The 16,265-nt window shown below is 44.5% G+C and overlaps 1 protein-coding gene across 1 annotated transcript in view; it reads left to right on the top strand.

The window, feature by feature from the left end:
- T265_03287 (hypothetical protein) overlaps nucleotides 1-2,317 on the top strand; it is a gene marked incomplete at both ends in the record, with an annotated part of 10,896 nt that extends 8,579 nt beyond the window's left edge. Inside the window, one exon of the mRNA XM_009167733.1 lies at nucleotides 2,181-2,317. Coding sequence (XP_009165997.1) covers nucleotides 2,181-2,317 — 137 coding nt within the window. The remainder of the gene's footprint in view (nucleotides 1-2,180) is intronic.
- Nucleotides 2,318-16,265: the final 13,948 nt, after the last annotated feature.

Raw genomic sequence — 16,265 nt, 5'->3', positions numbered from 1 at the left:
TATATATATATACATGACGATGACCCTAACCACCAGGCTACTTAGGGTGTACATAATCGCAGGCACACCAGATGGTACTCACTCTGTTTGGGTGACGGCGTCCAGATGGGGTAGAAAAAGCAGCTCGTAGCACGCAGTCCCATCAGCCCCATGAGTGAAGCAGTTGGACCAGTACCGATCTATATTGTAGAATTAAAGTGGCCGGAAATATATATACTCGGCAGTAGACTCAGAATTATGATGTTCGAAAATGAATCTGAGCTTAAAATTCGCCTAAAGAAATGCATCAGATTGCAATAAACTTAGGATTCGACTCGCTCTCTTTCGACACGTTTGTGAAGTGAGTTAAGTTCCGGTTAAAGTAGTTGTTGGGATTTTATTGAACGAAGAGACATTAGCTGGCAGGTAGAGCATAATCCTATTCGTTTAATTCGTTCGGGCGAGCTTCCAAATTCATTAAAGGTGAAAATCAACCTATTTGCAAATGACAGTCGAAGTGTTTTCCGCAGCACAAGGCGTTTCTTGAAACACGAGGTGAAAGTTCATGGAAGCAGCGCATTTGAAGGTAGGCCTAAGTCACTCAGCTCCACCATTATTATTATGAAAGCAACACGAGAGAACAATAGTACTTCGCTACCGTACAACAGTGTCAATTTACTTGAATAAAGCCACATCACGAGGAGCATGCGGGATGCTCACATCAACCCTCAGTTAAATAAACCGGATTAAAACTGAAAGCGTGAACGCTACTGACATCGGTTAGCTACCACATCGTTTTCTGTCTCTAACCAAGCGCGAGACGTCATATCCCGGAGGCTGAACAGCTACAAGAGTGCCCAAACTTTACGCAACATCCTTCGTTCCCTTCTGCTACGCCAGGTTCTGTTGGCCTCTAGATTCACACCACTTTGAATCAGGCACAGGAAACAAAACTCTTCTAGGCAGGTTGTAACTCGGTGTGCGTAACAAATTGCCCTGCAGTGCTGGATGCATTCTTTGAGTGCAGTACCCTCTGCTTCACCAAAAGTTTGTTTCCTGATCACCTCATTGAGAGTTCGTTGGTTCTAGGGGACCCGAACCATACTTTTGATACACCTGTGGGACCTGAAAATATCTCAAATCCTCGGCACCAAAATAGCCAAGTGTGGTATCTGCATAACAATACAGCCAGATTCACGCATACGTTGAGACTCAGTGACACGTGTTTTTGACGCCACAAGTGGGGCAAACTGGCAGATAGAATTCTGGCGCATGATATTCACAAACTTCTAGGCACACCCTGTTGTGTAAGCGTGCTGAGAATAACTAACTGATTGACAGAATCGAATACAGTTGACGCCAAGGAACACCAAGACTGTGGGGTACCCATACACATACCGTTGTTCTAACACTTGGGGTGGTGCGAAGATGTGGTCCCTACAACGCCTCCCTAGCCGGAATCATGTTCTAGGGTCCCGTCTTCAAGCACCCTCGTAAAAAGACGTCTACTAAGCGACGCAAAAGTCTGGTTAAAACAGAGGTCAAGCTAATTCCTCTGTTGTTACTATACTGACTGCGAACGCCGCTATAGACCGACCCTAGTTGGGGTATGGCAACTCCATCGTTCAACAGAGCACGCTGGAATTCCTCCTAACCAGGTGAGGCTTGAGCAGGAAAGTCATGCACTTGTTTCTGGAAGCCACCGGGGGTTGCAGGTTCATTGTCCACAGCTTCGTGGTGGGTTGGGAATCCTGCCGAGCTACTGCGGGTGGCCGACTGAATTATTGCTGAAAGTGTTGAGAGCCACTGAGTTATTAAGGATACCACTATTTATATATTGCTCCCATACATACAATGCGTCGACAGACCTCTTATTTTAATATCTGTCAAAATTCCCGTTCGGCTTTCTAAGAATTTAATCCGAGACGACATCAACATCTTACCGATGGTAGACGTAACCCAAAAAGAAATCAGCTGTCTATCTCTTAGTCAAAGGTGCGGCAAATCACGGGTGAATTTCCGTAGCACAGCTGTTAGAGAACGCTACCTGTAAAGTGGGCGTTCGGTGGTGGGGATCCAATCACAGGCGTTCTTTCCATTCAACCTGTCAAGAGCTACAAAATCCTATTCCAGTTTCTATCCTACCTTTTTCCGAGGCATTCTGAAACGTTTAGTCAATTCTGTCTGTTTATGTTTACCAGTTGACGGGGACAGTTTTGATAAGACCAAAAAGAAAAAGTTTTTAAAATCTGGTCGGTTTACAACAGAAACCGATTTTCTCCATTATGCGGTCAACGGAGATACCCATTATTGTACAAGTAAAATGGACAGTCGGTGATAAAATATTTCTCACTTGATAAGGTAGGAAGTAGGCAGCCACCACGTTGCCGAAGCAGCCAGAAATTAGGTAGACCGCTCCGACTACCCGACTTCTATGGAAAAGCTCCAAATCCCACATAAACATAACCTGAATTGTTATGGTTATGATTAGCGGCACAAGGCTGCAAAGGAAGACGTCGTAAATAAATAAATAAATAAATAAATGAATAAATAAACAAAAATAAACTGGATGAAAACCTTCGACAAGAAAACAGATAAATGTACGGGGAACATGGGACCAATGTTTCGCTGAGAAACCGACTGGCCTCTCATTCGTTTATCACTTATGGAGGAGCTAGTTCCCGGCTGGTGAAAGAAAAGAAGCACAGTGCTCCAAAGGCGTCCAACAAACGTTCTGAGAAAGTCTTAAAACCATATTAGATGGATAAACAAGAGAATTTTTCGGGAAGCAGTGACTGCACGTGAGGTAAGTTGTTCTTCAAAGTGTCTTGGCTTGGTAAACAGAGTCAAATCAAGGAACTATAGTGTTGGTGGTACGATTAAGGAAAACTTAATATCAACCTCTGATGCCTGTGGAGTCGAAGTGCTCCCGGAGCGCCCGCTGACAGATATCGAGTACGCAAAAGACAGCTATTCTTGGATATGACCCCGTGGTAATGCAAACAATATTAAATAATCTAAATGATTCCGCCTCACGGTTCGGTATGCGCTTTGCAACAGCAGAGTGTAAAGTGCTACTGCGAGACTGGGTGGGCTCGGAACCCAACCTCATGCTTGCGGATTAGCCAGTTAAGGTAGTAGACAAATTTCTTTACCTGGACAGCTCTACCAGTCCCGGTGGTCTCGCGAAAGATGGTATCTCCATCCGCATAGGGAAGGCCAGAGCAGCCTTTGTGAACCAGCTTCACCTGTGGCGCAAGCGTGACATGAGCGTTTACAGGTTTACAATATCGTGGTGCGCTCAATATTACTATACGGATAGGAAACCTGCTGAGGACGTCAAAAGACTTAGTGTTTGACCATTGGACTATTCGGACCATGGCCCGAGTCTGGTGGGAACACCGGATGACCAATGCTGAAATACGCCGAATGCTATTCGGAAGAAATAAATCAGCCTCGATAGATGAACTGGTCACACTGCATCGGTTGCGCTGGCTTGGCTACGTGCTGTTTATGTCCGTCGACCGACTTACTCGATGGGTTCTTTTCGCAAAACCACATGAGTGGTGGAAACGAGCCAGAGGCGGTCAAACAATGAATTGGCAGCGAAGTACAAAAGCCATTATCAGCAAACTCAGCTGCGCTGGTCATTGCCGTCTTCCTCGATGGGGACCGCAAGGCGGGCCACATCAACGGTTGGAGACATAGTCAGACATGGACCAGTCGCGGACTCAATGGCGCTCGTGTATCCAAGCTATTACCTTCAATGCATAGCTCCCTTCCCAATTCCACCGTTTAACAGTCCACTGATAATCCTGTACTTACCCACCAATATATAGGCTCTCGCCTCCAATGTGCAGCTACCTACCCCACCTCCCCAAGTCATCGGTGGTAGCTAACTAGACGAAACTTACGGTTGTACGGCAGTGGAGCATCAGTGCCAACACTGATGTTGCTGTCTTTGATGATGATTCATGTCGTAGCAACTCTGGGGATTCATAACTTACCCGAAGACGTCTGCGAATCCACCATTTGTTGCAAAATCACAGATAAGTTGCGATAAGTCCCGAGAGGATCGATTTATGCTTCAATTCTCGGCAGGGTTTGGACAAATATCAACAGTCCGCAACCCTTCCTCCGGTATTTACTCCAATTAAGCGACAACGGACTAATCTAGTTACAAAATAAAACGACCTCTGATCTTCTGTATCTTCACAATCAGAAGTTGACAAAACACCATGTTATCTGAAGCAAAATCTGAACGAATGTGTCAGGGAGCCGGTTACGGGGCGAACGAAGGCATACTGTGATTGATCAAGGCGTCAGCAAATCAGGACCGGGTATTTATATCTCGGCGCCTACTGCCTCCTCACGAAAATTCTAGAATGCTCTTATTGGAAATCCCGTGATAACCCTATGGATACAGTTGGAATGAATTTCTGTTGTCTCCATAGAGAGCTGCCTCAAACTGTCTTGCCCATATTTGGCGGAAGAGCAAGTCGAGGACTGGCACAGAAGTTTCACCATCGTTTATACGTTACAACAAACCAACAAACAGGGCAAAAACAGTGGTAGGCTGCCTATGGATGTTCGGCGACCGCCTCATACTGCACACATAAAACAGGAAATTTTATTGAATAGCGAAGCAAAATTTCGGGGCAACCTGTGCACTTCATATTAAGCAGGCGAATGTCAGCGTGGCATAGAATACGAGTGTCTCCATCAGTTCCCCAGCCCCCGGCGACCTTAATATTTACGTGACGCTGAAGATACTGTATACGACTCACTTTCATAGATCATACCAATCGCAGTTTGGGAGTTCGACTGGTGGACTTAAACCAGCAGCAGATAACAGATACCGACAGACGAGGCATTATCGTGCGTGATTTACCTTCCTTTAGGCACCTGAGCCTCCAATACAAAACTTGTTGATACCAGATACCCGATCCGGATAGAACGGATCTTTGAGAAGACCACTTTTGTTTAGTCCCCTAAATCCTATACTGAATTCAACGTCTCAGGGACACCACCTCCAAATTAGCTAGCGAAACGCTGTTTGGGGCATACTTTGGTCTAAGTGCCCACCAGAAGGCCGTGAAACCATACATGTGTCCCGTTGAAGGGTACTTGATGGAAACGCGGTCGGGGTTCCTTAAGCAGTATTAATTCGAACTACTGGTTGGTGAAGCTGTGTGAATCATCTCTCCAGTATGTATATTTGAAGTGAAAATACCAACCACTAGATGTACTCCCATCAATATTAATTTTATTCACTGAAAATCTTGTGACATTCGACTTTGATCGGGCCTGAGAATTTCCAATGATAAAAAAGATAACCAGTCAGTTGTAACACCCTTTCGGTGCCTAGCTGCCATGCCACGCGAAGGAAGCACGAAGGCTTGGATACTCCCAGGTTGTTCAAGCCTAGACAAGAAAAGTCGAGAGGCAGATGTCAGGCTCGAACCACAGACCTTCCGGTCAGTAAATTCGCACTCCAACCACTTGAGCCATCCCGCCCCCAAAGGGGAATTTCCCAAATTTTAGGCGTATAAGATTTCTTGGTGAAATGAATAAAAGCTGCTTAAACGAACCCGTACGACTTTATCCTCTAGATTCAAATGGCGGATACACCAAGACCGTTTGCAATGAAGCAAAACCTGGAACTGATATCACAATTATACTGCAAGTGGGTGCGATGTTGCTATTTGGACATGCACACGAAGCTCCGTAGTTCACATATTACGTACCCAGAGTGGATAAAGAGTGACGTGATCAATCGATACCACTGGTCCGCGTAAGCGCCTTTCAGAAACGGTGCCATTCCACAAACGTCTTTCAAGCAGTTAACCTACAAATGTGTTGGACAGATGAAACAATTTGGTCAGATGGTGCCTACAACACAGGATGGCTGATATGAGCGAATAGATAGGGGGAAGTAAGCACCGCTTAACCAGACAACTATCACCATTGTGAACCGTTTCCAAATGAAGCTGGGTACACAGAATTCAATACGTCATTAGTAACGCTCTAGGGCAATGTGTGGAACACCGCGTGTATCCAACAAGAAAGCATGCGTATTTTATATCTCCCAATAAGGTGTACACACTTTCCGACAAAACCATAAGAATACATTAATAAAAAGTTACAACTCTGCGGTCATTTTGGCTTTGTCAGCTGATAGCTAGACTTGAAAGGACGCACTAGGTGCCTAACATGTTGACTTTTGGTCAGCCTAGCGCTTCTGGCGTCAAATCGGTGAAAAATGAACAGATGAAGCCGACTGAGCAATCGTTAAATTTGAAACTATATCAGTAAACTAAGTCTCTTCTTGTGAGGCACACAAAATTACGCAACTTCGCGAACAACAGTCACCCATGTTTCTGGGCTAAAAAACTATTTAATTATATCTGAATCTCGATTACAGGAATAATCACTTGAAGATCAAGAAAGCCAATGGTGCTGCTCTTAGGCAATGTTTTTTTTAATTGGTTCTCACTTGTGGACAAGCTGGCCACATACTGTACGATAATAGTTTCCAACAAATTCAAGAACATATTTGTTGATCGGGTACTGTAACATTTGCGCAAACGCTTGGATCTAAGTTCGCATTCCTTGTTGATGGTGGACTTTACATTCTGGTATGTCACGAGCTACTACACCTCCATTTTTTTGTCTGCGAAGTCGAATGAGTGTACAGAGCTGGAAGATTCCAAGAAACACAGTCAAGTTGAGAGCTACAGGAGGGGCTCGAAAGCACATCAAAATTAGTCAGAGAAAATTGTTAGCATGAACCTGTGAACAGACTGCTGCTTTGGAATGGTAGGATCCGTGCATAAACTTGCAGTGCTCCTCGGTTGTAACGACACATTCTCCAAGGATGCCGAAACAGCACGGTCGTCCGATTACTTGACACTGCATGTGAGGAGGACTAGGATCGATCTCCGAGGAGGTGTTCGCCACATTTTCACAAACCTGGAAGGCATATATAGAACCACTTATGTTACAGAGCACACAACAATGAACTAAGCTGAGCTTCTCAGCCTCTCCTTTAATGTAATGAACAAGTCTTTCGACTACGGGGAAACGGTACTTCTATTGACATTTCGTCTTGTAAGTAAAGTCAATGTATGCTGAAAAGCCGGGAGGCACTGTATAGCTGTTTCATCCATATTGGGAATCATCAGCGGTTCTCAGTTTATGAAACTTCCGGAAGTTTCGAACTCGCGATCTCCCCGCTAGTAGTTCGGCCAAGGACAGCTCATCAGCACTGTGATTAACTCACACTTAGACAGGATTCTACACCGCTCATCCTTCAACCACGTGTTGATTCAACCTGTGTAGGCTGCGCATTTGATCGTCCTATTGCCACCGACCTAATTTAATACGTAACCAGGTTAGCGTGCCAACAGTCTTTTTTACCCCTGGGCCGCAGCAGAATTCATTAAATTCGGTAAGGATAAGGGAGCGGTTGGCAAAACAAGACTATGTGGATATGCGAAATAACCTTTCCTATTGAAAGAAGTGGATAAACAGGAATCGCTTGTCCATAAAATGGTACATCAGCGGTCGTGAACAACGCATCAGTGGTGCCAGTTAAAGTTACCTTAGGAAGAGCTAAATGAACAAAGTTATCGTCGAAGACAAGCCACAGGCGACCAACTCACTCGCCATGATAGGGGCTTCTCCGCATGAATGCCAACCACGAAGAGCTGATCACTGTGGGTCTAACGACGAGAACATAGAAATGAGGCTCACAAAAATTCATTCTTCGAGATCCAGTAACAGTGACACGATAGTTTAATGAAACAAAAGTTTGCAGTTTCGAACCACAGCAAACGAGCTTCCGAAAAGGTGAACAGCTAAGCACTTTTGATTGATTTGCTGATTGTCAGTCAGTAAAACGGTGGAAAACGTTACCTGGGAAAAGGGACACAATACCCAACATACAATAAACGCATTGAAGGAATTTCTTTGTAAATTTATGATGTGATCAGAGGCGAATACATTAGAGCCCCATACAGGTCCTACACCCGTAGGCTTCAAGACAAGCTATCTGTGCAGGCAGGTAAGCTGGTATAAAGGACAGTAGCACTATTGAAATTTATGCATAGAACCACCGTTTTCCTTGAATCCCGATGGCGCAGCGTGATTAAAACATGTGTTGACAAGTGGAAGGTGCCAGCGTACACCATGCGTTTAATAAACAAGTTTATGGTCAACAGAGTTGCTACCATAGAAAAAAGAAAAGCATTTCAACACTGAATGTGCTTGAAATGCAAGAGTCGGCTACTCACTGGCCATTCGGAGATATCGTCAGGCCACGGCAAGCTTGGGGATGAGCGGGGTTTCAAACAGTAGTTGGGATCAAGACCACAAACTACGCTCGTATTGGACTTTTTCACTGGGTCCATCACACTCGCCACCGATGAGTCCGATGCTTCAGATGGCGAATGGGATAGCCCTGGTTCAAAGTCACTGGAAGTGAGCCAATCGTAAGTGGGTGCAGAGCAGGCGGCATGGCTGGTTTGATGACAACTGCGTGCGGCTCGGTTCAGACAACATCCAGACCTGTGAAACATATTGAACGAGGAACCATATGCGTAAACATCAACCAATGAACTATTGAGAACATATTGTCCCCAGAAGACTGCACAGATAAAAGTAGCCTGATAGCCCATAAATTATTGAGAAGCATTGACGGAAAACATAGACTGATGCATTCTGTTCCACAGACACAAGCGCCGGATCAAATTCGAAACAATGGCCACAACAATCAGACTTAAAATCAGTTATACGGCTACACAGCTGACAAGCAGAGTAATTACAGAATGACGACCTAATCAGATTGCGGAGTTTTGAGGTCAACTTAAATAAGGAGTTGGAACACATGACATCTGTACGCAGATAACTAAGGTAAGTGAGTAAATAGTGCCTAAACGTTAGGACGAATCTGGTGCCATCCATAAGATGCTCCAATACAGAGTTATGAGTTGCGGCGAGCTATGCAACACTCCAGGCTGCGCGTATCGGAAGCCAAGGATATGGCTTGGAGTGTTATTCTCATACAGGGGCACCTTGGATTCTCAAGGTAATAGTCTGATTTACTCCCAATCAAATTCAGTTCCTTATCGCGGAATACTGTTGGAAGCGAGAAGGTTGAAAGGGGTGGGAGGAATCTCAAACTGTTTTAAGGCCAAACGAGCAAACGTTTGGTGAAAATCGAGGGCCATACATGTGAACTTCCACCAGCCCGCCAAAGACATTCGACCATAAGCAACAAGCGAAATGGAACAGCTGGAGACAAGGGTGAAGCTAATTTTCATACCAGCAATTGGCGACAATGGCAAGTTCCTCATTGACTTGGAATATTAATCGGGTTTTTGGCTACCATGACATTCACCCACAACCTACCGTTACCAGATTGCGATGGTAGCAAAGGTGTCTATTTATCCTTACCAACCCCGGCATTAGCTATTGGTCACACGCAGTACCAACCACAAGGAAGGAACCTGTGTAGAATCCATTTTTGTCATCACACAGAGTTTTCGTTTCCACTAGCCTCGGTATGCAACCTTTATTTTTGGACGGCAGACAAGTGCATCAAGTGCATTCACAATACCGTCAGTTCATTGGCTGGATTAGAATGATCCTCCTTCCCTCCATTCAACCATCAGAGGGCCATACGGCATAATCTGCTTGCAAACAGGAGTGAAGGTGGAGTTTGAACATCCATGTCCGAGAATAACTGTTCTCGTGTGCTTGGAGCATAACTTACAAATACTAAAACCCGCTAAGCTGTATTCATCGGCATCCTAAATCCAGCCATATGGCGAGATCGTGCTGAATAACTTATCGACCACACACTGAGTGACTTTTGCCCACGCGTTGCGTGGATAGGAGGAGCTATAGAGAAAACAGGACAAGAATTTCGAACGAATTAGTAAAACCCTAATCGGTGGCCGTAAAGTTGAAATGTGATGTCGGTCCAGTTGATAGAAATAGAATGTGCAACGGGAAAGTTTACTAGTTTTCTATGGCACGATGTTAGGAGGGCCTGAGATAGCTCAGTGGTTAAGGCCAGAAGATCCACGTTTCGAAACCAACCTCAGCGTCTCGACACCTGCCGTCTGGGCTTGGGCATCCCGGCAGTATCCCAGTCCTTGTGCCTCCTTCCGTTGTCATGGCAGCTATAAACAGAAAGGGTGATCGGCTGAGCGATAGGAGGATATTGCATTCTTTATCACCGGTACTCGCGTACACTTGACCTATTTTTACAAACACCCATTCTCGTTTCACCACTTTTCTACTCGTTTATGCACTGATTCGAGTCACACTGCAAGTGAACTAAGGTTCATGTACCCGAAGCAGTAACAAAGATTTACTGTGGGGAGAAATCTGAACATTCAGAAACGTCTCAAGGATGGATAGTAGGTATAGTGCATCTAGAGGTTCGTAAGTAATTGTATTGCCGGTGATTGATAAACCGGAAAAGCACGAAGAAGACCCAGCAGAACCGAACAACTTACAGCCGATCGAATGAATGCTGACGTTGGATCACCGTGCTATGAAGCTGGGAATCGAATCGCATACAAGGCGGATAGCGAGCCCCTGCACGGATTAAATCAACCTGTCTTGGTCCGATAAAAGTATTTTCTGGTTCCACCCAACAAACTCGACCTGAAGTCCCATTCGGTAACGTGATCGTCGCCATATGGTGTGATATGACGCTCACTCCAACGGGTGAGAATCCGTATATGCCCCAGTGGACCAGAAATACCACGACCTGAATAGCAGACACGCTAAGGGTAAAGTAGGGACTGAAAAACAAGAAAATAAGCAGTTGGTGAAAAGGGGGTTCAGCGGACAAATCCGAGCACTACAGCTTCAAGAGCACACACTTCAAATTACCAGTCAATTATAGGGCTCGAAAGGTAACTTACGTCAGAAATGAAATAAAACGGGAATGTAATCGACATCGGATAAGTAAAGGAGGAGGAAGACGGTCGAACCGCTAACTGAGCGCTCCTCCATTGTAGGATGTACAAGAGCAGAACTTTCACAAGTCCATTGCTTGGAGGTGGCTATTCGGAAACATTTTCACGGGGTAGAACCTAGAATACTACTACCGTACACCATCGCCAAGATAAATTAACCAATGCACCTGCTTCGTTGTCATTCAATTTTCCCACCAGAATCCGTATTTAGGTTGTAACTACCTTGCGATTCGAAAGTACACATAGTTAAACGGTATATTCACAACAGTTCTCTAACAGTGGTGATCTTATTGCTTCGAAAACAGCTACAAGCTGCTACTGCTTCTACCTTCCTATGGTATCATCATCATGAACAATAACAAAAAAATCCGTAACACACCAAGGTGGGAAAAGGTATCTTGTTAGATGGTTGAAAGAGGGTGAGAAGCTGAGCAGCTAATGGAAAATCTTTACGGAAAGCAATCGGGAAAAAGGTGTCTGTGCCTTCGAAGAACAAAGAAATACACACCCGCGTACCATATCAGCGTAAGACGCCAATGACAGGCTTTACTCAACGTTTTTTTCGAACCTTATGCAACGAAAGCCAAACCCACAATGGAAGAAATTTCAACCAGACAGACCGGGTAGATAGTGACAGCATGAACGTCACTTATCTCGGTTAAGTGTCACGGTATCAAACTGAGGATAAACTCGGTGAGTATGTCAAGAAAAATACAGAAAAACTTAGGGTCACTTGTTAAGATAGGATACTGTCAACTCTGTGGCAACTTTTAAGAAGCCAATGAGAAAACGCTAATGCGCAAGAATCAAGCCGAACTTCGACCGGTTACGGGCCGTGTCGACCACACATTCGTGCGTTAGAGCAACGCCATACCTATAACCAACCTACATTCTTGGCGTGTGATTTAGTTGACCGATCGGTGCTTCCAACCATGTCTATTCAACAGGGAATATCCCAGAAGTTCGTGAACGTAATCCAGTCCTTTCACATCCACAAACTTTCAGGAATGTGAGAGTATATGGTGAGCTTTTTAAAAGCTTGTCTGTCAAAAGCGGCGACCGGAAAAGACGTCCACTTTCTCTTTCTTCTTTCTCCTACAACTTTGTCATCGACAGAATAGAGTTGAACGCTGAAGGTCCTTCATAACCTGGTGTTTAAATCGTTGTTGGCGAGAATGTTGTCGACCTGGAGTACACAGACGACATCGTAGTAAAAATTGAAGACAAAGGACAATCACTGTTGAATGAACTGACCAGTAAGTGCATTGCATCTATGGTGTAAAATCATGCTTTAGAACGTGGTCCATGCAACATAAGGAAAAGCACCAATGGCTGTGAAGAATTCTTCCTAGGTCAGTAGGTGTGTTGGCTCTGATGAACGTGCGTCCGATGATTTCATTGCAGGAACATGAAAAACCCGAAGTATGTTTGCGTGGCGTCAAAAAACATATCGCTGAGCCTCAAGGGTTATGTGTACAAAGCTACATCAACCAGTGTGATGTTCTATGGTTGTGAGGCATAGACCCTGAGGGCAGAGAAGGCCCCCTGAGAGCCCTGACCTGAGGAGTCTTCGGGCTTTGACAACCGATGTTACAAAAATGTTGGCGCTATCGGATAGTGTCGAAAAACTCGCAACGAGGAAGTTAGGAAACGAATGTTCGGCTGCGCAGCAGCAACAAGGGTCACAGAAAACATCCAGAATCGTCAACTGCGGAAGCGCGGCACTGTGCGCAGCACAGCGTCAGGACTAGTGTCCTCCGAGTTTCCTCCAGAATGGCGCAAACTGCGGTGTGGACAAGGTGTGACTTACAAAAAGAATGTGGAAGGGTTTGAGAATTTGTGTGTTGTTTGTGCAGTCTATCTTCCAGGATGAAGCCCCGTGACTCTTCGTGCGCTTGGCTGCACATGTTGCAGGAGATGGCGTCTAACCGATCTCACTGGCGTTCGTACTGTCTATTTATTTCTGGATTGTCTGATTGAACATTTGGCGGTGGAGGCACATCAGAATGCTTTCGGCACACTATCGACCTTTCCCAAATAGTTTTTCTGTGCCTCACTTTACGCCATCGGCATCAAAACCAATGGTGTTATCTCTGGTGACTGATGAGGTGACGAGGATCAAACTTTCCTTAGCTTTGTCTGAGTCAAGTTAATTTTTACATGCAAAGGAACCGTTGACCCATTGGTGTGCTGATACAACAGTTTTCGCATTCTGAATCACTGACAAACTTCGGATTGGGGGGCGTTTCCGCAAAGAAAGCCCTACAACTAAACTTATGTGGCCTTCACGAGTGAAAAGCTCATTTGGCCCAAAAAACTAAGTCCTATGCAGATCCGCAAAACTGACCTGGAGTTCCCAGAATCCAGGGCACTACAACCATTTTAATTCTAGCATTGACAAACACTCTCGAGTTATGGCAACATCACTGGAGGGGAAAAGTCGCAGTTGGCATGCTAGTTTCTTTTTCGGTTGCAGAATGGAACTTGTTTCTCAAGCAGGTTCCTCAGATGAGGTCGAATTCAAAAGATCAAAGACAACCGTTAGGTATGAGAAGATAGAGTGAGGCAGATACATGTGTGAAAAATGAGTGCTACACTTCAGACGACAGGCAAGTTGGGTCACTAGTGGACTACTGAAAACTGTCCTCATGCACAAAACAAAGCCAAAAGAAAGATACTTGGAGAACCTTGTGAAAAATTTGATGAGATAAGGTTGATGTCCGATTGAAACGTAAGGATATTGCGGGTTAGAGTTCAATTGATGCGTTGATCTCATAACGATAGCCCTACAATCTGACATGCCTTTAACGTGCCTACCATAGACAATCCACAGTATCTTACCAGAGGACTAAACTGTGGAAATGACGATAACTCAAAAGTAAATTTTGAAAAGATACTCACAGGTCCCGTCGAGATTTCAATTGAGGCTCGGAGAAGTTTTTTCCCACAGGAGGAAAGAACCCGCGAGGATGCTCGGGCAAAGATCTTGGTGCAGTCCCTATATGTGACTCCACGGTACAGGGGGACTGTTCTTGATAGTCCGGATGAGATAGTGGAGAAGGGGACCTGGTTAGACCTATGGGGAGGTAAAAATACACCCAATGCCCGGAGAATAACATATTAGATGGGACGTATACAATTCCCTTACCGGGGATTTTATTGCAGCAAAAACTTTAGATTGCACAAGCAAACAAAATCCAATTTAAGAAGAGAACTAAAGACCAAAAAATGTCAGTCATAGGCGAGGTATTGGCAGCTAGCCATACATAAAAGAAAGCAGTTTTTCACAAGGACACTTTAACAAGCAAACGGGTACTTTTCGAGGATGAAGTTATGGAAACACAAATAGGAGGGCCACACAGTTATACTGTGATCAACTTTGACGGTCAATTTCTCGAATATAGATTGTTCGCTGAGAACCGTGTCACAACTGACAAATAGTCTAAATAACATAAACATTCATTTATGGGTGAATTTCAACGTGAATGGTGTCCTAACATCAAACAACCGAACAAAGTGGAAACAAATTACGACACCACGCGGTTTTGATAGAGAAGGCACAAACGTCGGGAAGGTTTTCAGCTGTTTTTCGATCAACTGAAAATTTCGAGAACCAAGGAGAGTTTTAAGTAGGGATCGTGATGTGGGGCAGCGTCTATTATAGCTGAGTCGGTACAACAATGGGCCGGTACGTGAAAGATCACGGACTTGATATCCGCGAACGACATTTATCATTCCGTTCGCACTATATTGATTTGTATTCAAATTTATGCGGTCTCCTTGAAAATGAAGCGTGAGGACAAACGACCGGTCAAAAGACCCTCAAAACTACAGGGGCTTTGAGTCCGGGCATTATGTAACCAATTTCCGTAGCAGACTGCCTACCTTGTTGAAAAACTAGGCTTGCACATGAAAGTGGATTCCTTCAGCTGTGTGACCGAGCATATTGCTAGTTACAACTCACAACAAAAATTTGGTTACACTCATACTAGACTAACGGGAGAATGCAGATCATTATATCGTACATCCATAAAAGTGGCACTTTTTGCTCGAGCCATGAGGGTGCCACACATGACAGACATGAGTGTATATTCCAAGCCCATCAAAGGGGACGATTGGTTTTTACCGCATCACTAATGATTAGAAACAGCAAGTAATCTGTATAGCAATTCCCGCTGATGCGGAATTAAAAATGCTCAACCTGATATTGGGGTCAGTGTTCCTCGCTTACAAGCAAACCGACCTTACAGTCATCACATCAGAAAGGCTGAACGGCTATCGCCCGGTTCGACACTCAAAGTACATACATACATACTGAAACCCACAAACAAGTGTAGGTTTCAGTCTTATTCATTTAAAGCTCCGCTACTAGTGTGTCTTATTCCTCTTTATTCACACCTAATGAACTTTCTGTTTTCACTGAGGTTTCAGTGCAGTCCTGATAGGTGAGGTAAAGTACATATGCAATACTTCACCTATCAGGACTGCACTGAAACCTCAGTGAAAACAGACAGTTCATTAGGTATGAATAAAGAGGAAATAAAGAGGAATAAGACACACTAGTAGCGGAGCTTTAGATGAATAAGATTGAAACCTACACTTGTTTTTTGAACGTGGGGTCACAGTCGTGTATCAAACTGAAACAGAATGGATAAAATACAAGAGACTCACATTTGTCACCGATTACAGTATCGCTGTCGGTAAATCCTGCGATTGGAATGACTTCTGTTCCCGGACCACGTGCGGGCAAGGAAATGGAATGTCGCTGGACAGTGAATGAGAGAAACGCAACTAAGTTCGATACCTCACGGGTTTGAGGTGAATAGAATCATCTCATGCCTAACCAAAAAATTATATTTCGAAGGGGAAAAATCTGCACACAAGTTGCATCACACCTACATCGCTGCAAGGTGACAATAAACAACCATTTTCTGAATTCCTTCCTTAACGTGAATATCGATTTAATTCCGAAGGCAAAATAATGTACACCTTTAACAAACACCATTTGCGTTGTAGTAGAATCATATCTGGTCACGCGGGAACGCATTGGGAACTAATGTGCGGCCTGATAATCTGTTCCGAGACGGTAATCGCGCATTTCACAACGGCCTAAACGATAATTTTGTCCAGAGTAACGGAAAGCTAGGCCTGCCCAGTTGACGATGATTTAACTCTGAAATATGATTCCACCAAACCACAGCTGTCACAAAGTTATCTGCTGTGAAGTGGAAATCTGTGTTGCGAAGTGTTCTTAAGGTCAACGTGATAAACTACAAGTGAGATTTCCTGGAG

Source organism: Opisthorchis viverrini (genome assembly GCF_000715545.1).
Source record: "Opisthorchis viverrini unplaced genomic scaffold opera_v5_47, whole genome shotgun sequence".
Taxonomy (NCBI): Eukaryota; Metazoa; Platyhelminthes; class Trematoda; order Opisthorchiida; family Opisthorchiidae; genus Opisthorchis; species Opisthorchis viverrini.
The sequence above is the reverse complement of the archived record's forward strand: the minus strand, read 5'-3'. Positions and strand labels throughout refer to the sequence as shown.